The sequence below is a fragment of the Protomyctophum bolini genome, assembly GCF_963924005.1.
Source record: "Protomyctophum bolini genome assembly, chromosome: 18".
Taxonomy (NCBI): Eukaryota; Metazoa; Chordata; class Actinopteri; order Myctophiformes; family Myctophidae; genus Protomyctophum; species Protomyctophum bolini.
Genome location: NC_137879.1, coordinates 25,417,124 through 25,440,275, shown reverse-complemented (window position 1 = coordinate 25,440,275; position 23,152 = coordinate 25,417,124). Strand labels below are relative to the sequence as shown.

Here is a 23,152-nt window from a genome sequence, read left to right as displayed (position 1 = left end):
TGTGATTTTTTCCCCGTATAAGACAATCTTTGGGAAAACTTTCTCGTAAAGAAAACTTTGGAGAGCATCACTGAAGTACGAGTCCTGCATCGACCAGCATCGACTTAGTAAAGCAGGGGTGTTCAACATTTCTTTCAGGCGAAGGACCCCTTAGCTGAGAGAGAGAGAGATGAAGCTGGGACCGCCACTAGATATTGTATAGCATTGTGTTGTAGATTCAAACTTTTCACAGATTTCATAAATTGCTTGTTTGACAGCACTATCATCAGTGCTGTGTATATTTAACATGTATTTTAAGACATGTAACAACTAAACCCTCAATACTTACTATGTTTACTTACGTAATTTTGACCTTTGGCTCTGTACTTGGTCTGCTCTTTTTCCCCCTCTACAACAAAACTCTTTGCCCAAAATAGTCGATCTAGATCTGCTATTTTCGGCATACGGCCCACCCCAGAATAGAGATGCTACTGGTTAATGAAGTCACAAAGGTTTGGTGGCCCCCCTCTAGTAACCCTGGGGACCCCCTAGGCGTCCCAGCGCCGTGGTTGAAGACCCATGTAGTAAAGAAAACCAGACAAATCTCTCAGTCCAGCAAAGTGATTTCTCACAGCCTCTACTTTTCCATCTAACTGCTGGATTCTGAGCAGAAGCTAGTTTGCCCTGTTGGTTTTTCCTCCTTATCTCCTCCTGCTGATTCATTTTCATTAATCTCCCTCCCTTGGTTTAAACCTATTTACATTTATATTGTTTGGATAAACTTGATGGAATAACAATGACTCTTTCATTTCTGTGAACTGCTAAACAGGAGACAAGGCCCGTCACTAACCAGATGTATCAGCCTAAATGCCCTTCTCTCTGTGTCACCATGTCTCTTTCTCTTGACACACTAACTGTGTGCTCGCAAATATTGTAGACTTTTTGTACACGACTCTGTGTCGTCTGTAAGTTGCACATAAAACCGTTGTAGAATGTACATTTTGTCACATTTTAGACCTGAGTTATTAAGATTTTTTAACTATGCTCATACCCGGTTTTCCTCAGGGATGGGGTAAATACATTTTCATTTAATCAGTGGTGGAAAAATTACTCAAATCTTTTACTTAAGTAGAAGTATCAATACTGCAATGTAGATGTGCTCTGTTACAAGTCAAAGTACTTGAGTGAAAGTACAAAAGTATTGGCATCTAAATTTCAAGTTCAAACCTTTTGAAAATAGAAGATCTACTTGTAGATCGGCTATTTTGTGTTTTGTAACAATCCAAATCTACAAAGTAACTAGTAACTAAAGTTTTCATATAATTGTGTTAGGAGTAAAAGTACAATATTTTTCTCATTATGTAGTGGAGTAGAAGTAAACGTATTGAAAATTGGAAATACTCCACCACAGTAAAAGTACCTCAAAATTGTAGGCTACAGTGCAAGTACATGCACTTATTAGCACTTATTCCACCACTGTTTAACATTAACTGCCATTCTCCTCTCCTCTGTGTACTGCAGCTGAGCTGAGAGCGCTGTGTCCGGTGAGTTGGAATGCCAGGTTGCAGGCAGGTACCGCTCCCAGCAGGGGGCGCCACCACCAGACTAGCTGCCGGAATTGTAATCTCTGGAAAGGACACTGACGGTTCAGTTCTTTTAGGTTCTTAGTCCATGAGCCAAAGCTCCAAAATTGGAACGTTCATTTTGAATTGAGTGTGCAAAACCATACCTATATTAAATTGTTTATAGGGTCAATATACCGGTAAGTCAATTTATATATGATAGCTTTTTCATATTTATCACACATTTTGTAATTTTCACCTACAGTAGGCCTATACATGATACAGGTGAATAGGTAAAAATGTAATTAATAATTATCACGATGAAACTTCCCCATGTTGATTACTTTCACTTAGACAATGATTTACACATTGATGATTTTACACATTTTCTGAAATTGTACATTTAAATATGCAAATTATGCATATAGGAAAATATGAAAAAAATAGAAAATATGAAAAAGCTACTAGGCCTCATGTGGAAGGGTTATGATATATTAATTTACTTATATTGATCCTATAAACAATTTAATATAGGTTACGTTTTTGCCCACTAAATTCATAATTAAAAGTTTGGCAATTGGGCTGGCTCATAGACTAAGAAGAACTGAACCTGTTCCCAACTGGTGGAAAAGGGGCCCTGATGTGACTGAACTGATTCCTGGTTTTGTGGAGGACAGTTGTAGCTCGTTGTGTATGTGCAGCCTGGGCATCTGTGTCGGGCTGGGCGATCAATTAATTAACAGAAAATCCATCAAATCCATAACTGATAATAATAATCGTCTAAATAAATCGTCAACATTTTTCTGATTAACCTACACACCATGTATTTTCGTGCCGTAGAAAAATAGTGAAAACAGCCAGTCTACAAACTCACTACACTCCGAATCGTGGTGCATTGTGATCTGGCAGATCTACTATTTCACTATATTTCTTTTTTTAACAATAGTCGTAATCGAGGCAAAGGTTTTAAATAATCCTTCTGGAATTCATATCGCCCAGCCCTATACGTCTGTGTCGTGCGCACATGCATACAGCTTCTTGAACCAAAGTCATCCAAGGTGGAGACTGAGAGGTCTCTCTCTCTCTCTCTCAACGGTCACCCTCCAGGTGTGTCTTTATTCCGGGGTCTGTGTCCACCGTTTGCCTGTCTATACACTTTCTCTCCACGTGCCGCACCATTCACTCTCTGTTGAAGTTACTATGCTGGCACATAGTAAACGTGGAGGCATACTACTTTAGCACACTTTAGGTCGTAATAGTAGTATGCAGAGTGGGAAGGTATTTGTCCCTCTTGACTCGGTGGTGCTGAATGGCTAATGTTCTCTGACATTCAACGTCGCTAAAGGGGTCGTCGGCCAGCCCCGTGTCTTCCCTGCCGCACACTTTGACCTATATCTGTCCGCAGATAGCTAGGCTTTTGGCAAAGTGTTGAAGGGCAGACTCGGCCCGCCACTCACTATGCACTATACATGATCTTTGTAAGAGATCACCATAGATTTGAATGTGCATACTACAGCAGGGATCATATACACTTGTATGCCTGACAGCTGGAATGGGAGTAGGAACTTCTGTGGATATCAGCAGCATTAATGCCAGCCAGATATTTTATGTAGAGCCCAGACGATATATCGGTGTGGCCAATATATCAGGCTCTATTTTACTTTTGAGTGGTGAAACCATGCAATGTCCGTCCGTCCCTATGTCTGTATGTCTGTCTGTCCGTATGTTTAGGGTACCAACAGGGGGCGCTGTTGCACCACTCACTTCAGACAGTTCTGATTCTTTTTAAGACATAGATATCGGCCATTATGCAGCCGATGTGTCCCGATTTTTAACCACTTTTCATCAACCCTTTTTTGGGCATGTGAATGGAAAATGTTTGAAAGTTTCTAAAATCTTTGGAAATGTTTCAAAAATAGCTGATCTACAAGCTCACAATTAGTTACGGTGCCAGGTGTTGTGACCTTACAATAGATCAGCTTTTTCTTTTTGATAGGGCTTATAAAATCAAGTTCAGTTTATTTGTGAATTCTGAATTTATTTGTTCATTCATTCAATATTCATTATTACATTTTGTAGCTATCAATAGGTTACGATTTTCAAATTGAATTCAAGGATTTGCACGTTTGTTTTACAAAATATCGGTAATCAGTGGTCTAGGACTTTTCCAAAATTGGTCAAGCTCGAATTTTATGTATGCTACCTCTAAATACACTTCCAACCCCACCTTTCTCTTTCATGAACAGAAAGTCTTTGATTCTGCAAATATTTTGCCTGCCCTGGAGATATCCTATTTGTATCTTTGCTCCATCATGACACACCTGCTATGTGTACAGTTTGTTTCTTCCTCATGCAATTGTAATATTTGTCATAGACAGTTTTAGCCTTTGACAGCGAGAGGCAAGAAAATACTCATCTCAGGGCTTGACATTAAGGCTTGTCCACTTGTCCGGGACAAGTAATTGTTTCCGGTGCACTTGTCGATGAACTTGTCTTTCCGGACAAGTGCATCAAATTTTTACTTGGTTTCACTTTTTCTGTGATTCTCCTAGCAGCCAACAATATTGTCTGGCATTATTGTCTGGCTTTACTAATAATCACCTTTCCAATATTGTTAATAACCCTAGAATGTCTGTAGATAGAGAATGTCGTCCGAGTGCAGCTCGTGGGAAAGTAGAGATATTTTACTAAATACAAGTTTTATGCTAGAACTTTCAAATTAATATGAAACTAGTCTCAAAACAACTCCAAGCCTTAAGATTTAATTATTGGGTGAGTGCACACGCAGTGCTACAAGTTTAAATGCAGACAAGGTCGGTCTGTTAAAGAAACGATCTATGGCTGTGTATTTGGAATACATGAAATGTATGTTAGATCACAGACATTCTAGGGCTATTAACTTGTAAACTGAGAATAATATTCTCATATACACCAAAACCAATTTACAGTTAGTTAATTTAAAATGTATTTGTGTGTGCTCCGGACAAGTGACTTTTGTGCCCGGACAAGTGAATGGGAAATCAAAAAGTTAATGTCAAGCCCTGCATCTATTTATTGATATAGGTGCCACTTGTATGCCAATACAAATCTGTATGAAGTTGAACTACTGTTGTAACATGTACGTGCCCAAATAATACAATATTATCAAAATATCAAAATATAATATACAATATTAACTTATGAATACATACAACACTTTGAAATGGGGGCCTTACACACGTAAATTGTACAAAACAAATGACCCCTTCGCAGCTGTTGTGTATAGGTTACATTTCCTCCGCTCCCTAAGGCCATACTTTAATCCTGAAGCGAATCACTCCCAGACCTATACATAATAAGTAGCAACTATATTTTACAGATTCTATAAAAACATGAATATAATGACACGGTGATCTCCGTTATCATCAATGCATACACAGCATTGCAGTGTTGATGAGAGCAGAGCAAAGTAATAACTCGAATCTGCAGTCTACCTCTAAACAAGGGAGATTGGGCCTGCAATAACAAGCCGTTTTGTTTCAAATCAAGCCAGCTGACCCCCTCACCCATTCCTTGTCTATCATAAAGATTACACGCACCAATGTCTATGGCAGCCAAAGTGAATCAATTCAAACAACAAAGCTGCTGGCTGCTGCCTGTTCCAGGTTTGTTATCATCTGAAGTGCAGAGGTTGGTAGATTCAGTGAGTGCTGATCTGAAAATGAGATTTCTGACATAAAAATATATATGCAGAGTGCAAGAAACCACCAGGGTTTTTTTATTTTTATTTTGGAGTTCCAAAATCTTGGAACACATTCATGCAGTGATCGGTAGCACATTGAAACCTTCATACAGTGCATATTAGAGGTCTAGAAGACCTCTAGTGCATATATTACTGTTCGTTGAGGTCTTGTGAATGAAATATTTCAATTAATGCTGCTCAGACAGTGTTCCTCAAAGTGGGGGGACTGACTTGAAAAGGTTTGAGAACCGCTGCTCTAAGAGACCAATAGCAAATCCTAAATGGACACACGAGTTTGTGTGAAAAGTAGAATCATCATCAAGGCCACAGAGCATTTTGTGCAAGGGGAATGCATCAGTAGAGAGACTGGGGGCTGCATGGCCGCGAGACACCTCAAGTCAAACCGATGTTCACTCCACCACCGCTGTGATGATGATGATAATGTGCAGTGTGCACCCTCCCCCCACATCCCCCACATACACACAACCCACCCTCACCCTCTGGGGTCAAGTGCACGATCGCATCATTCTGGCCACAGAAGCGTGAGCATCAACCCGACTTGATTCTCAGCCATCTGTGGCGCTGGGACTCTTAAAATGGAGATCACCTCACATAATATATAATATATATACTATTATTATAGTGGGGTCAAGTCCATTGAAATGTGTATTGGTGGCACCTCATGGAATTCACTGTGGGAAAAAATGCTCCCTGTTCCAACCTCCCTCTGGGCTGCATATTTCCACCATATTGATTCCATGTTCGTGTGATTCTGAAGCAGGCGGCCAAAAATGACAATACCCATGTAGTTATTGATCTCATGTTATGCTTGAGTGATTTAGATATTTCAGTGTGGTGGATATTGACATGTTCTTTGCTTTTTCTTCTTGTGTGTGTGTGTGTGTGTGTGTGTGTGTGTGTGTGTGTGTGTGTGTGTGTGCGTGTGCGTGTGCGTGTGTGTGTGTGTGTGTGTGTGTGTGCGTGCGTGCGTGCGTGCGCGCGTGTTGTGGCCAGACCCAGGCGGAGGCCCATTACAAGGGCCACAAACACGCTCGCAAGCTGAGGGCCCTAGACACACAGAGGAGGAGACAGAGAAATGTCCACAGTCCCTCGTCCGCTGGTAAAGACACAGAGAGAGAGAAAGCACCACCCACTGATACACATCTGGAAGATGTAACAGGTATAAATGCATCCTTTTTTTAATAATTATTTTCTTTCTCTGAGTAATTACCATAAGTACTCCAGGTTTCCAGGTTGGTGCACGGTATAATTCTGTGTACAAATGTAACCAGCGGGTCCATTTGGTTACAGTTTTACATTCTCTGAGTTACCAATGGATGTATGAACACTGAGGATTTTACCGCATGGCTGCCACTCAGCTGCTATAATTACGGGTGATATTACCTGCTGTCGTTCTATTCATCAAGTCATATGGATAATTACTGCCGAATGAAAGTGTGTGAATACCAGCACTATTTGAAGAACGATGCTGTTGTACTAGGACTTCCTTCAATGTTTTCCAAAGCTGTCTCTCTGTCTGTTTTGAGTTTGACACGGCTCTCCCTCTCTGGTTTACAGTATCTGTATCCACCATCTGTCCTGTCCACATGATTCACATTATACCTCAGAAACTCTAGTTTCAGTTAGATGTTAATTTGAATCAGAATGATAATATAACAATCTTATTCTTTAAACATCTTACCTTTTGCATTACAGTGACGGTCTGTAACTCTGGGATTGCCTAGCTAAATCCCTGTAGCTATGTAAGGTAGTTACTACACAACGATTCATGTTTCAGTGCTAAGTAGCTTGATTGTTTTTGATGATTTTGACAATTAACCAAATTGTACTATCAGTCCCGTTGTTAGCTGTTCATCTATTTGCAGTCATTGATGAAGCAAAGTGATACAGTAATTGGTGTGTAATCTGTCTCTAGATGTTTGATATTTATTTGTCTGTCTCCACAGAGCCAGGCTTGTCAAGTAGAAAGCCAATAAATTAATTGATTAACTTTGTTTACATACTTTATTGCAGTTATTATAAGCAATATGATGTTTAAATGCACCAGCACAAAAACATAACGTAACGAGTATCCCAAATATTAATAGTATAGCCATACTCTATATTGGTGTGTGTGCTGTGCATGTACAGTAAGGGTAGGCATTAAGGTTTACAAGAGGAATATGAATGCACAATTGGCAAAACCCAATTGCAGAAACTCACAAGCAAGGTTAGGTAGGTGAAAATAACGTGTTTCATTAAAACCAGGCAGGGGTTAGAGATGGCGGCAGGTGGGTGTCTTGGCTCAGGTTAGTGGATATTCAGGTGGTGGTTTGGCAGAAGGAACTCCAATAAAGGAGCTGGCTGAAGCAGGCAAGCAAGCAGGCAGATACTCCTGAAGAAACCAGGTATTAGACTAAAGGGCAGACAAGCGAACAAACAAACTGGCACAATTGACTCGTGTCAGGGCGTGAAATTGACAAAATGATCTGGCTTTTGGTGCAGGGTGCTTGTAATGTCGTCATGCAGATAACTTGATCATAGCCAGATTTGCTGATTGCTGAAGATGAGCAGGTGTGTAGAGAGAGAGAGAGGGAGAAAATAAATCTTGCTTCAGGCATGCATTCACACAGTAACTATACTTTGTGTCAATTTTGGTAAAACTTTCCACTCACAGGATCTTTACCAATGCTTTAAGATTTACTGTGTACTACAGTGTGTAGCCAATTAGTTTGGGTATAGATAACGTTTGCTTTATGAATAAAATGCTGTTTCAAACGGTCCCATAATGAATGACACAATTTACTACAGTAAATGTCATAACAGTTTAAAAATAAAAGTGTCTGCCCAGTGTGTTCTTTCAATTGAGGTAGCTTATCTTTGGGATTTAAAGTTTAAGGTTTGAGTGAAAATTATGAGGGATTTTTTTAATATTCATACGTGAAAGTGTTTCATGTGTCACAGAAATATCCTCATATAAAGGATAGAATGATAATGAATGAAAACAACATAATGACAGGTTTGTTCAATGCAGAGGTTGATTGATGGAGATGCAGGGAGCTGGCAGAGAAGGGGAAAGGGAAAAGAAAGGACATACACAACGAGCATTGAGCCATTTACTGCGTTAACATGCACAATCATTTTTACCGCAGATTATATATATATACTGGTTATTGAAATGGTCATGTCAACACTGTTATCTGCCTGTGTGTAGAGGCAGCCTGTGTGAAGAGGCAGTATACACAATTGTGCATAGACCCCAATAATGCACGCACGCACGCGCAAACAGACCTACCTCCATATTTAACCCATTCTGGGCGGGAACCCCTTTTGGTGTTTTAAGCATTATGTTATACTTTAGTGCCGCCCTACGAATCGTGAAAATATGTGGCAAATCTTTGAATATATATTCTTTCACAGTGAACATTTTAACTCAAATATTTTCTTCTGGCGGGTCCCTGGAACAACATATTTTCAGATGGGGGTTCGTGGCCAATTACATATATTTCTGCGGGTCCTTGACATGAAAATGTTTGAGAACCACTAGAAATGTGAGGTTTTTCAGAAAATTGTCATGATTTAGAAGATTTTTTTTAAATTTCGGCGTCAGGCCTAAATGGGTTCAACATCACGCTGCACATACAGTAGAACGTGACACCTAACACCTTGCATATCAAACTGCACTGCACTGTTTTTTTTACACAGTGGGTGACACCCAGACATTATGCAATTTATACAGTTTGATCCTGAATCCCATTGTAATTATTTGAGAAGATTATTGTACTGTGGGAGAAAATGCCATATGTTTTCTGTGTTTTTCTTTGCAAAATACGGAAATGTATGCACAATGACGTTGAATGTCAGTATGGAGTCACAAGTGCAGCAACAAAGATCTGCCTCCCTGCCCAGCTCCCCTCCAACAAACACTGCCAGTTGTGTTTGTTGTTGGAATTCCTATATAATGCAAAGGATTTGAACCCCAGTCTCCAGGATGGTGTGCAGGACATTTTGGCCATTATTTTGTTCAAGCCATAATTCAAAGAGCATACTGGCTCACAACAAGACCATTCAGAGGTTGCGGTTGCCTGCAATCATTGGGGAGAGGAGATGAGACCCCTGTTATTGAACAAACATTCTTATAGGAATGATTGCAATGATCGGAATCTTTAACTGTTCTACTGTTTTGTCTGTATGCACCCATGCAGGCCTAAGCTCCACTCCAGCTCCCACACAGATCAGAGTGGAGGACATACAGGGGACCTCATCAGCCCCCGCTCCCGTCTCTGTGGACTCGGCCGTGGATGCAACCTCCGTCCTCTCGCCCCTGCTGTCCGCACAGGAATCTCCGGATGTCCAGCTCTCCGACCTAGAGTGCAAGAGCACACCGGTGGAGGGCCCCATCCATGGTCCGGCCCCGAGCTCCGACCCCAAAGGCACAGTCCCGGGAGGTCAAGAGGAAGGAGAGGAGGCTAAGAAGAGCTCGGCTAAACAGCGCCTCCACTGTCCAGTGTGCAAAGTGACGGTCAACTCCAGCTCCCAGCTGGAAGCTCACTACAGTGGTACGTGTCTCAAAAGGGTAAAAGCAGGCAGGGTTCAAAAATAGGCCTTGACCGCTTAAGCCCTACAAACTGCCATGCTTTGCTTGACAATTGCTGATTGATCTGCAATCTGTTGATCTGCTATTTTTGACAAATATTTGCCTACTATGACATGGCCAGAACAGGTATACCGCTAAAGTTCTCAGTGGGATGAGAACAGCTTGACACTATTCCTATTTTTAGATCATGATGAGTACAGTGCACCTTATCACACACACATCAGTCAAGTGTAGTCTGCAGCAATGCCCAGAGCCTCTCTATGCAAATGAGGATAGAAAATAATATTGACATTTATTTTTGAGGGACGCTAGCCCCTGCGTCTTATGCCCAACGTTGTGTGCTTGTGTGTACCCCATAGTGATTGGCTGAGCAATGTACATATTGAGGATAAAAAGTGAGGACAGAAAATGGAGGACGCCAATTGTGATTGGCCGCTGAGAAGTGAGGACGCCAATTGTATCACGACACGACTCGAATACCATTTTAAAAACTCTAAATATTCCAAAATATGTCTTTATAAGAAACAAACAAACAATAAATAGTTATAATTAAGAAGTTAATGAAGAAGGACAAAAACGTCTCATCTCTGTTTTGGGTCTCGACCTGAATAGTTTGGGAACCACTGCCCTAGCTAGCCCATTGAGAATGGACTGGCTGATTTTCATGAAACTTTCATGAAACTACTAGAATGATAAGTAGGCTGCCCACAATCAAAGGCCATGGTCAATATGACATCATTTGTCATACTTGTCATAATTTACTGTCATAGGTATAAATAGCAGGTCTTGAAAACCGTATAGTTTTCTAGTTTCTAAATATAAAGTGTGCACTACAAGGCCCATGTTTTGACTTTGCACCTCACTGTCCTCATTGTGACATCATGGATCTGAATCTGTCCTCATTGTGACATCATGGATCTGAATCTCTGACACCTGGCTTGTGCTCGTTTCTCTCTCTCTCTCTCTCTCTCTCTCTCTCTCTCTCTCTCTCTCATAAAGCAGAAACGGCATAAAGATAGAATAAAACATCACACTTGTGTGATGTGAGGGCTGTATTTATATCGACCACATGACGTCTTACATTGTCATTTAGAGCCCTAAACAAGGACTTGGCTGGCAAATGATTTACGTCATAAGTGCTCTAAAGAAACAATCATTGTAATATCCTCAAAGTCCATAGACATGGCTGGCAAACGATTTACGTCAAAAGTGCTCTAAACAAACATTTAAAAATCCCATAGACTTGGCTGCCATATGACGTAAACTTCAAAAGCGCCCCTCAAACAAATAAGTGAATGATGACCGATTTGTATTTCAAATCTGATTGGTGGACTTAGGTTCAAGGCACAAACAAATGCTGGAAGGTCAGAATGGCAGCCAGTCACGACGCAGGTCCAAGGTGACATCGTCACCCCGGCCCACCCAGCGCACGAAGCAACCAATGGCTAACAAGAGCAGGGCGATAGGGCCAGGCACGTCCACTCAGACGTTCCACTGTGCGCTGTGCCAGCTATCCGTCAACTCAGATACACAGCTAAAACAGGTAGGCATTAACAGCCGTTTCATTTACAGGTGTTAAGTTGTTAAATAAGTCCATTGAAACTGACAATTTGCTGCAATTAATGACCTACGGTACGCAGATTGACACCTACAATGTTTTGTAGCTCTGTAAATAGGGCTTAGTTTGTCTTTTCATTCTATATATTGGACCAACTTTGGTTTGTGTGTATGCCAAATATGGCGTAGCGGTCCGGGCACCTGCAGTGTGTTGTGGGTTCGTTTTAATTCCTACTCTACCAGCTCACTCCACTCTGTTGATGCTACTGTTTGTCATTCACAGTTGTCCTCCTTTCCAGTGCACTGACTCCATCTCTGCTTGCTGTCTCTTCCAGCACATGAACAGCAGGAGGCACAAAGAACGTTTGGCTGGGAAGCTGGTCAAGCCAAAGTTCAGCCCCTTTAATAAGGTCCAGCCCTGCACTAATATGTTAGCGGTGAGAACACCACACACACACACACACACACACACACACACACACACACACACACACACACACACACACACACTTACCTTTAGTTCATGTCATTATCGGTGAAGATTTTCAAGAATGTTCAAATCTTTTCCGAAGATATCTCATCTACAAGCTCACACACATGTCAACATGTCACATCACTACAAGTTTGTAGTTTACAGACTACCAAGCTTCCTAGTATAGGTCGCATACATACAGAATTGCTGTGGGAGAGTAGTTGGAGGTTCCTCCAGGATCAGTGGCAAATATTGTGCATCACTTCACTGCTGCAGCCCAGGTTGTAAACTGCAGTTTTTTCATGTCCTACCCGGGATTGGAACCTGCTGAGTAAGTACTCAAGGGAGAAATTCAATTTTGACCTTCAGGCAGTACCACATGTCAACCAGTAGGTGTCCTACCTGACCACTACATTTCTCAATAGAAGAGCAGGGAGACCAGATGAAATCACGTGTTCATTATATAGTAACATTACTGTAGGCCCTACAGTATTGTATTAAGATATACCATACTAGCATACTAGTTTTATCCACTAAAAACAATGATGGATTTCAGGTTCAAACTGCTTGTTTCTCTAAATGTTAAGCTAGTCTCATCTCACTCGTACTGTTGGCCAGTGGCGGAGGGTTCCTCTAACGACAGTGGGTGCCCACCTTAGAGTAGCCTATATATTTTAAGGTGCCCACCCGCCCTGCAACTTATTATTATTGGCTTATTATTTTGCCAGTGGGTGCTTCGGCTCCTGCGCACCCACGGAGTTGACGCCGTTGCTGTTGGCATCACCTTCTGGGTTTTGATCAACACCAGTTGGTTAACTTAGTTATGGCAAGACCACTTTGTTGTATCAAGAGATTCAAGACAGTTTGTTACATATAGCAGTTTGTTACAGTATATCAATAGCAGTTTGTTATACGAGTAGCAGTTTGTTATATCAATAGCAGTTTGTTCAAGACCAGTGCCAGGACTTGCCGGGACAGTTCATCCTTCTGGAAGCATTGACTGAAATTAGTGGCAGATGATTGTCAGGACATAATTGCACAGTAATTACCTGGTACTCTTTCCTTGAGTCAAAATAGATCATACAATTGATTGATATGTTCATACTGTTCATTGACATGAACAGTAATATTGTAGGATTACTGTATCTAATAAGGTTTAGAGCTGGTGTCTGTTTTGCATCTCTCCATGCAGACCAAGCTGGCCCTACAGAAGCATTTGGCCAAGATCTTGCCAGCGGGGTTCCTGGCCAGTGGCCTCAACCCAGCCACCCTGTGCACCATGGCCGCTGGACCGCTGGCTCTACGGATTCCGCCCGGCTTCATCCATGGACCCCTGCTCAGTCCCACGCTCTTTAGGCCTGCTCCGGGTCCCCTAAGGGCCACGCATGCACCCATCATGTTTTCCCCCTACTAGCAGAGAGCCCAGCCCAGCTATCGTACGTTGCAGCCTGGGCTAGAAAAGCGAAACCTTTAGCCTTGGCACCGTTGGACTATCCAAAACGTTGAGCCTGCTCTTGCCCTGGTAAGGTCAAACTAAAGTATGAGGGACACAGGAACACTATTGCATCCAGTGACAGTAGCATGCAGGTCCAGCTTGGCTGGCCCAGGTACAGTATGCAATAGCCCTAGTGCTGACTACAACATCTCAGCATCACAATGGAAGGTTCCTGGCTCAGTGTTTTTTCTCGGTAGCTGTTGAGTGCAGCTCCCTGTGGTCTGGACACTTCTGGAGCCATAAAGACTACTAGAACAACGTTTTTAGTTTCCTATTCTATTGATAAGACTACAGTAGATCAATGCACTAGGTCTGTTGCCAAAATCCTATCACTTTTTAACTGTCCAGTGGCATTCTGCATGACGAATTACATGGCCGGGCTTGGAACAGGCAGTGAAGACCACCAATAGAGCAAACTGGTTCCCCATCAACCTACTTATGTTTTTGTTAAGAGAGTTCTTCATGGACAAAATACCAGCCATTTTGGCGTGTTTTAAAGTAGCAGTCAGCCACTTGTCACCTGTAAAACATGTGTTGTAAATGGGTAGTTTGTTGTTAATGCTGGGCAGGGTTCCCACAGACAGACACTGATGGACCATAAGTGATAACTGATTTTTATCATCTTAGGATAGGTTTGTTCATTCATGGGGGAAATCCTGGTCCTGGTGTACAATTAAATCGTAAATAATATATTTATAGATTAAGCGCTTTCTTCAAAGCTCTTAAGATAGAAACGTGTGAAATAAATATCAATATTATAAAAAATATATAATTTAAAAGTATATCATAGTACTGGACTGGTACACAGTCATGAAAAGGTGGAATTGACGTAACTATTTCGAATGGTATCATTAGATTAGAGCCCAGGGTTTTTAACTGTGCCCCTGAATACCTTCATTACTAAGTCCTAACTTCTATAGGAAGACTTATAACGTTCGAGTTTGGAAGTGATTGCATCTTGGCAGCTATACGTTTTGATAGAGTTGTGTAGAGTTAGGAAGGAATGTAAACAAAGACGCATGCCACCGGCAGTGGAGCGCTAAAGGAGAGTGAACGACCGACACAGGTGGAAGTGGCGGTGCCCCCAGAGGCAAATTCTAAGTATTTCTTCTTTTTTGATGGGTTCCCAGATTGTGTGTACAGTGACAATGAACCAGTGTACATCCAATAACACTGTTCTCAACTCTGCTCCAATTGGGACTTTTGCCAGCTACTGTACTTCATAAAACTCTGGGCTAAGCGAGTCCCTGATATTCTGACTACCCAAGACCATAGCTGAGAACCATTGTTGAGAAAGGACCTTTTATTTCTCACAGCAGACAATTTACATAAAAGTGGTACTGTGTGTAATACGTGCAATTCCTAGAATGAACTTCATGCTGGCACACAGAAACTCCATTGAAACAGACACAGAATGAATGATTAGGAGATCTGGTGTGCATTCTCTCTCAGACAGAGAGCTCGTTTTCCTTTGACCCAGAGCTGTAATTCAGCACATTTAGCACATTGGCTAATAAACAAACTCTGATGTTGGTGCGAACGAACTCTGTGCTGAGCTTAATATACTGTGTAAGTGGCAGGAGGCTAATAGTTTATCTGTATGTTTTTATTAAATCCGTGTTTTGACATTCTTAATTTAAATAAGATTTACAGCCAGGGTTGGAATCAAGCCCAGAGAACTCTGGTATGGTAACTTGACTATAGCTCTGGGGCCCACTGCATAAGGGGTTTGAGAACTTTCGACCAATGAGCTTGACTCACGGGCTTGCACACAGAGGTAGCTTGTGACGTACTGTAGATGCATAGATAGAGGACACTATACTGCGCATGTGATATTGCCCCACGACATCATGGCCCAAACACGGAAATAATCTTACCATACTATATCCTTGTGCTTTTTACCATGTTAGTTTAGCACACACACTTATAGTTTGGGAGCTCCTAATCCATAGGGCCCTATAGTTTTTATTTAAGCAGCTTAATGCTATTTTATCTCTATTTGAGAGACTAAACAAAATCCGTTTGGGTAAAATAGCTAAACCTGCTCCTAACATATCCATAGGTTTCTAACTACTGTACGTGAGTTCATAAGGGTCTTGCGTGAGTTTATAAGGATCCTGTTTGTCACATCCTTTGTAACATCCCTATGGCATTGATCCCTCATCATGATCTTTAATGGAAACAATGTCTCAATCACCACCCCTGGTCACTTCTGCAATAACAATGTCACGTTTCTGTGGTGTTGAACTGGTTGCAGCCCCAGTACCGTGTCCCAGGGAACAATGTCTCCTACATAATTATGATAAACAAGTTTTTAACGATCATTGGTATTAGCCTGAGGCCATCTGTTGTGCAACCAATTTAGTAAACCTCTCCCTCTCCCTACAAAAAGGTTTGTTTCCATGCCCCCATGGGTGCGCTCCCTAGCAGAGATGATTTTATTGATAGATTGAAATTTATTATTATTATTTGGATTAGAGATTGATAGATTTCAAAACCAAGGTCGACTAGTTCTGCTTGTGTATATAAGATTTCATTCCTTTAAACACTAGTAACACTTTTAAACATATACATTTCTTTTAGTATGCCCTTTGAACTCATTACTCTCCTACACCCTTCCTTTACGCTCTCATATTCTTACATTAATCAGCGTTGGGCCCTTATAGGCTTTGGCCCATCTGTGAGTATTCTGCACTTGACAATGGCTCCCTGTGTTTCCCTGTTTTCTCCTGACTCTAGCAGTATAAGTTCCTCTTTGTCACTGCTGCCAGAATCAACTTCCTTTTTCATCTCTCTTACTGATATTTATCTCATCACTAAAGAACTATAAGTTTAACCTATGAGCTCTAGGCCTTTCTGAAGGGTCTCCCTAGAGCAAACCTGTTTCAGTGGGTCTCGACATATACAAACTATACTGCAGACTGGGCGACAACCTGTATGTGCTGGGTGAGAAACTTAATTGAAATGAATGTGCTGAGATTTCCAATGTTCACTCTAGTTTTATAATAAGTCTATGGTTGGAATAAAAATATATTTCAGTTCAGCAACTCAATACAAGGAGTGCCCATGTTCCACCTGACTGTGTTAGTCATCCTAGCAATACATATTTTAAATTTGTTTTGTTTTTTGTGTATAACGTGTTGAAATTCATGACTAGCTTAACTGTACATCCATTGCAATAATGTAAATGATTTGTTATAAGAAAAGGGTATTGTTGTATATGACCTTATAAAATATTTCTTTTTTCACTTAACCGTTTCTTACTTTCTTCAAGTCATAACTCCAAGTAATTTGCTTAGTGAGCATAAGGACCTGGCAGGATTACAACCAGGGCATGTGTTCCATTCCTGTCATATCAGGGGCGGCGGTGTCTCAGGGGTAGAGTGCCTGGATGGGAACCGCAAGGTTGCCAGTTCGAACCCGGGCTCCCCCAGAGTTACTGTCGAAGTGTCCTTGAGCAAGACACTGAACCCCTAATTGCTCCCGATGTGCTAGTTGGTGCCTTGCATGGTTTCTGCTGCCATCGGTGTGTGAATGGGTGAATGTAATGCACAATCTATGTAAAGCGCCTTGGATAAAGGCGCTATATAAATGCACCATTTACCATATAAAGATCCATACATTGAATATAGATGAGACACTTTGAGTTCACTGAGCACTACGGTTTCATTTTTCAATTAGATCAAGTCTGGCTTCAACATTGAACATAAGCATATTCTATTTTGTATCCTAAACTACTATTAGCTATAGAACCCACTACAAAAATTTAGATTCAACAACCTGCAACAATCCACAATCCATCATTTAGAGATTTACAGTATATATACAGCAGAACTCCTGCAAGACTCCTGTAAGACGCTTTTTGTAAATGTTTATCAGATAATGGGAATAATCTATTATTGCACACCCACCCATTTACATGACTGTTATGTTCAAAGGTAGAATCGTCACTTGTCTAATCATTACCTTCATAACAGGTCAGTAAAGCTTGTTCAAACCCTTTCATGAAAATGTGTCTGGGGGGAAACATCACTTCTTGCTTGACTAATTAGAATCATAATCTCCAGAATAATAGTTTTGGAGGTTTACAGATGTACTGTACTGGTGGTACATTTTCTTTGCCAGTATTCAAACTTGGCAACAAATTATTCAACAACTCAACATATTCCAGACCTGACAGCTGGTGAGTGGTGACAGATTATGAGACAATATTATGTAATAATATGACTTATGTTGGCTGGGGGCCATTTGATGCTGTTCACACATACATTACATTAATTATTATTCAAAATGAAAAGAATGTCTTGATTGCAGGCTATCATTTTCACAAATAGACTCTGGGTGCATTTTATAAAGCACCCTGTTGCCATCTAATGATACATTTTGGACAATCCCTGCATTCAATTAAATTGCAATGTAAATGGAAATTATGCTTCAAATGCATGGATTCAATTCTGCATTTTTCCTTGGCCCCTATTCCAATGCACACAAATCAGCATGTTATAGCACCACCATGAGCCGAGGCTGATTTGAAAATGTTTAAGTGACATTTCTTCCTCTGCCTATAGTGGGAATGTAGTCTATGTACATGCATAATTTCACGGAAATGTGTTCATGATTCGAGGTATTTCGCTGAAAATGGACCAATCGGAAGGCAATCTTAGCCAATCCGGATGGAATATGGGAAATTGGACGGGTCTGTGTTGATCACATGACTATAGGCTATGTATACCGATTTGTGTGATGTATGGATAAAATGTGTACGAGTAATATAAAGAAATGTGTTTCGCAAAAATCGGTCTCATGGTGGCGCTATAACAGACCGTTCTGGAACATTTGGGGCAGAGGTCCGTCATTGGCATCCAGGGAGTGTGTGTTCAGTTTGGCATCGACCGGACCAATGGAGCCGGAGATTAGCTGTACGCAGACGGACGGACACGCGGACAAACGGACGGATGGACGGAGTACTCTCCCATGCATTCGGCCTGGTGGAGACAATAGAATTAATAATCAAATATGGAATACTGAACACTGAACAGCAAAATCTGTTGTTTCCACAAATATATTAGGCTACATTGTGCATTTTATGTAGCACTTTATTGCCATCTACTGGTCGATTTAGTAGAATCCTAGTTTAAAAATAATGTCTGTACATCAGGGGGGGGGGAGATGCAATGCAAATGAAAGACATATACTGTGTATCCCTATTCCCTGACATAATTTTATAGCTAAACGGACAGAATTCTATTTTATTTGAATGATGAAACCCAGCTGCCATTAATAGTTGGATATGGAAATGGAAATTGCGGAAATTGCGGAAATGGTGGAAATGGTGGAAATGGAAATTGCGGAAATTGCGGAAATGGAAATTGAGGAAATAGAAATTGCGGAAATGGTAATTGCGGAAATTGCTCTTCACTTATAGCTATCTATTTTCAGGTAGATTGTTTTATTTTACTCAGTCAGCCATATCACTACTCATTTTTTTTCATGAAAAAGGTCATAGCTGGGTAATCTATTTTCAGGCAAATTGTGTTTATTGTATTTTATTTTACTCAGCCATAACAATTTATTTTCTGTTAACCAACTTGCTGGCTGGCAGGCAGGCAGACAGCTACTCATAGACAGGCAGACAGACAGACAGCTACTCATGGAGAATTGGACAGGCAGGCAGTCAGACAGCTACTCATAGACAGGCAGACAGACAGCTACTCATGGAGAATTGGACAGGCAGGCAGACAGCTACTCATGGACAATTGGACAGGCAGGAAGGCAGACAGCTACTCATAGACAGACAGACAGCTACTCATGGACAATTGGACAGGCAGGAAGGCAGACAGCTACTCATAGACAGACAGACAGCTACTCATAGACAATTGGGCAGGCAGGCAGACAGCTACTCATAGACAGACAGACAGCTACTCATGGACAATTGGACAGGCAGGAAGGCAGACAGCTACTCATAGACAGGCAGACAGACAGCTACTCATGGACAATTAGGCAGGCAGGCAGACAGCTACTCATAGACAGGCAGACAGACAGCTACTCATGGACAATTAGGCAGGCAGGCAGGCAGGCAGACAGCTACTCAGACAGGCAGACAGACAGCTACTCATGGACAATTGGACAGGCAGGCAGACAGACAGCTACTCATAGACAGGCAGGCAGACAGCTACTCATAGACAGGCAGACAGTAAGACAGCTACTCATTGACAGACAGACAAATAACTACTCATGGACAGACAGACAGACAGGCAGGCAGGCAGGCAAAGAGCTACTCATGTTATGTTATTATGTTATTATAACAGCTACTCATGTTATGTGCAATAATTTGTGCAGTTATGGAAACAGCTCTTTGTGTTTATGCAAGAAAATGTAACACATTTATTTATTTACATATTGTGTGCATGCACATTGTACTTTGATACATTTTGCGAAAATAAAGCAATTGAAAGAGAGAAGTTATCAAGTATCATTAATGTCGTAATTTTATCTACTGGCCCCTGGCCCCTTGCCATTTTTGTAATGTGGCCCACAGGTAAATCTATTTGAGTATCCCTGCAGTAGACTATTAAGGTGATTCGGGAAAGGATGTCTCCTCACTGCCTCTCCACCCAGGGAGGTTTTCCAGGCACTGGGCAGACTGAGACCATGTTGGGGGATTATGTCTCTACATGTTGGCCTGGGTGCCCAGAGACACTAGTATGTGTCCCTTTTAGGCCCATATATTTGTCAGGCATGCCCAAATATGGAGTCTATGCAGTGATGTCATGGAGTCTGGGCCTGGTCCAGGCCTTGGCCTGGTCCAGGCCTTTTGTGGTGGTTCTGGACAACCGTGGGTCCGACCGACTGGGCACTGCACAATTTGAGTTTGTGGGGCGCACGGTTCTCGAGTTACGTGCATTACAGATGTACATACAGAGAGACATACAGAGAAGTGGTGCTTTATAGATAGATTTTATATGAATATCAGTCAAATGTAGAGTAATTTGCAAGACTTCACGGAATAGACGGTCTTGACTTGGTTTTAAAAGGTTGTATAAAAAGGAGGGGGGTTAATTATACCAATATATCAGTCAAAATGTGACGATAATTTGCTAGGAACAGTTGTCACATAGCGATGTAAGGCGATGTTCGTTGTTGCTCAGTCCCAGCTGTCCCATGGGCAATTAATGACTGCTGGTCACTTCATCGCTTGTTGTCCTGTCGTTCGTAGAACAGAATGTAGGCCGACTTTTGCCGACAGCGACAGACAAAGTCACCTGTTGTTTTAGACACTTCATCATCATCATAGATGAGCCAGCAGTCTGTCTCCGCCTCAGGAGGATACACCCCGTCACAGATGTAATGGCCTTCGTTAACAGAGGGTCCAAAATGGTTGACTACACTCACTAGAGTGTACTTTGCAGTACGGTCATCGGCTGCAGTGACCAGCAGCTTCCTGGACAGATGCACCCAACTATCTTTTGTTCTGTTCCAGCGATTAAGGTGGAGAACCAAGATATTAGGCAGGTTTTGAAATAACCACTGCTGGTCCGATTTCAGATGTCCGCACTCACACCTGTAGTCCACTTCCGTCTCCTGTAGGTATACATCGAGACATCTCTCCACGGATTCTCCAGGCATCACAGTCAACGATAGGTTGGTGAATTCCTGTTGCGTAGAGGACAGCGTGCGACATCCTTTACAGGTCCGGGTGTTGCACATCATAAAGGACAGGTGAGCCTGGACAGGACAGGTGTAAGTCAGTGTTGCTGCCTTCAGAGTGGGGTACAGAGACCCCAGCTGTTCCAGCACACAGATGAGGAACTCGTGGGCATCCTTTTGCTTGTCGTCCCGAAATGTCCAATACTTTTTCTCATTTGAGATTATCCTCTTGAAGGTCTTCAGGATCCGTATTTTACTGCGCACATCACTGTAGAAACGTGACATGTCAATGTTCACCAAAAGAATAAGTATGTCAGCCTCAGCGATTGTACTTACAACCTGATACTGACAACGAAGCTCATCCCTAAATTTTGTCAAAGTCAGGAGGCTCTGCAGGATAGAGTTCATATAGCACATTTGCCCCACGTTGTATAACCCAAGGTTGTCAAGCTCTTCTGCATGCAGGGAGTGAATGGCTGGGACTGAGGGCTGGGTGGTCTCAACCAAACTATCCAAGGAGGAGCTATTGTTACGGTTAGCCACAGCCTGTGCACCTCCTAAAACACCCCCACGAGGAGTATTATTTTCGTTCAGATTTCTTCCTCCCTTCTGTGCAGGAGGTAGGGAGGACGCACTGATGTTGTTTGCCTCAGCAAAAAGTGCAGCAAGTACAGTTGCCATTTTCTTCCGTTTGTGGCGCTTGAAGATTAGGAATGTGCGACACTGTAGATGAGTCTTCTTGGTCCTGTGTAAACTTCTGCTGCTCCCAGCGGAAGTTGGCATTTTGGCGGCCGGGAGTTTCATTTGCTCACCACCTGTTATACACAGCGATGTAATATGAGCCTTGTCTTGTCGTCATGTATGACTATCTGTTCCACCTATCATACACAGTATTGTAATATGAGTCACATCATGGCCAAGTGACTCACAGGTCTTCCTCGGTTTTAAATGAGTTCTGACATCATGATGATGATTCATGAATGATTTCAGTATTGTGACATAAGGCATGTCCATATTTAGGCATTATCAAACTGTGACATCAGGAATAAATTGTTTGGGGCTTTATTGATAGACTGACAGGAAATGGGGAGTGAGACTCAGCGGGATCGGGAGTAGAACCCGCAAGACGTGTCCGTGAAGTGAACAGAGTTTGCGTAACTCTGTCTTGGCTCACCCAGCCCTGTTAGGGAAAGAAATCTATCTACCTTGTCAATCCTACATGATCCTCCTCTGGGAAGACGATCGATGACGAACCTAAAAAGGGAAAGAAAATACTTTAAACATGAAAGGGAAAGAAAGATTTCAGTTAGTATTTCATTGCATTGCTGGCACCGCTTAACCATGGGCACCGCTCTGATTGATTGAAGTATTTATTAACAGATTGGAGAATACAAATACAAAACTGTTAACTGTGGATGACACCATAAAACATTACACTTGTTTACAATAGGGTCCACCATGTTCCATTCATCATAACATTTAGAGACGTACAAATATACACTTCTATACATAGCCAAAAACAGGAAATCATCATAGAGGAGTTAAAAAGGGAAAGAAATCACACCCGTATGAAGTGAGGGACGCTAATATATTAAAGTCTAACTCATGTTGATTAGGTGATGTAATGGTGATGTAAAACAAACATTGCCAACACAAACATTACACGCCATTAACAATAAAGAGAGAATATGACGTAATGAGTTACATTATGACATAATTTTCCCTTCATAGTCAATGGCGTTTACAAAACAAACATTGAACTAAAGACAAACATTAAACCTGTGTATAGGAGGTCATTCCGGGCCCCTATGCCCGGAGAGAAAGACGTCCGTGAGCATCTCGTTAAAAAGTGGAGATAATTGACTAAATACACGTTTTGTGCCAGAACTTTCACATGGATATGAAACTAGAGGACCATATTTCACTCCATGTCCTTGGAATTATTTAATGGGTGAGTACAAACATTTAGCATTTATCACATTTAGACTGCGCATTTTACGTCCGACCAGAAAATTAAGCAGGGTGTTCTATGGCTCTGTATGTGAAATACTGTACATACTGTATGAAACAACAAGAGCCTTCTAGCCTTCTAGGGCTAGGTCGACGACAGAGTAGGCCTACA

The 23,152-nt window shown here is 41.7% G+C and overlaps 2 protein-coding genes across 3 annotated transcripts in view; one reads left to right on the top strand and one right to left on the bottom strand.

Moving 5' to 3' along the window:
- Window positions 1–13,663, top strand: part of LOC308332956 (zinc finger protein 385B-like) — a 96,469-nt gene extending 82,806 nt beyond the window's left edge. For both annotated transcript variants that reach the window (XM_080789101.1, XM_080789102.1), the window contains 5 exons: window positions 6,277–6,442; window positions 9,468–9,821; window positions 11,197–11,402; window positions 11,752–11,853; window positions 13,081–13,663. In XM_080789101.1, the coding sequence (XP_080645227.1) occupies window positions 6,277–6,442; window positions 9,468–9,821; window positions 11,197–11,402; window positions 11,752–11,853; window positions 13,081–13,302 (1,050 nt within the window). In that variant the 3' untranslated portion in view covers window positions 13,303–13,663. The remainder of the gene's footprint in view (window positions 1–6,276; window positions 6,443–9,467; window positions 9,822–11,196; window positions 11,403–11,751; window positions 11,854–13,080) is intronic.
- Window positions 13,664–20,571: 6,908 nt separating this feature from the next.
- LOC308333601 (ubiquitin carboxyl-terminal hydrolase 12-like) lies at window positions 20,572–21,315 on the bottom strand (the record flags this gene model as incomplete). The annotated part of the gene is made up of 1 exon (XM_080790060.1): window positions 20,572–21,315. One exon carries the CDS (start codon window positions 21,313–21,315, stop codon window positions 20,572–20,574), a length of 744 nt encoding a protein of 247 aa, XP_080646186.1.
- Window positions 21,316–23,152: the final 1,837 nt, after the last annotated feature.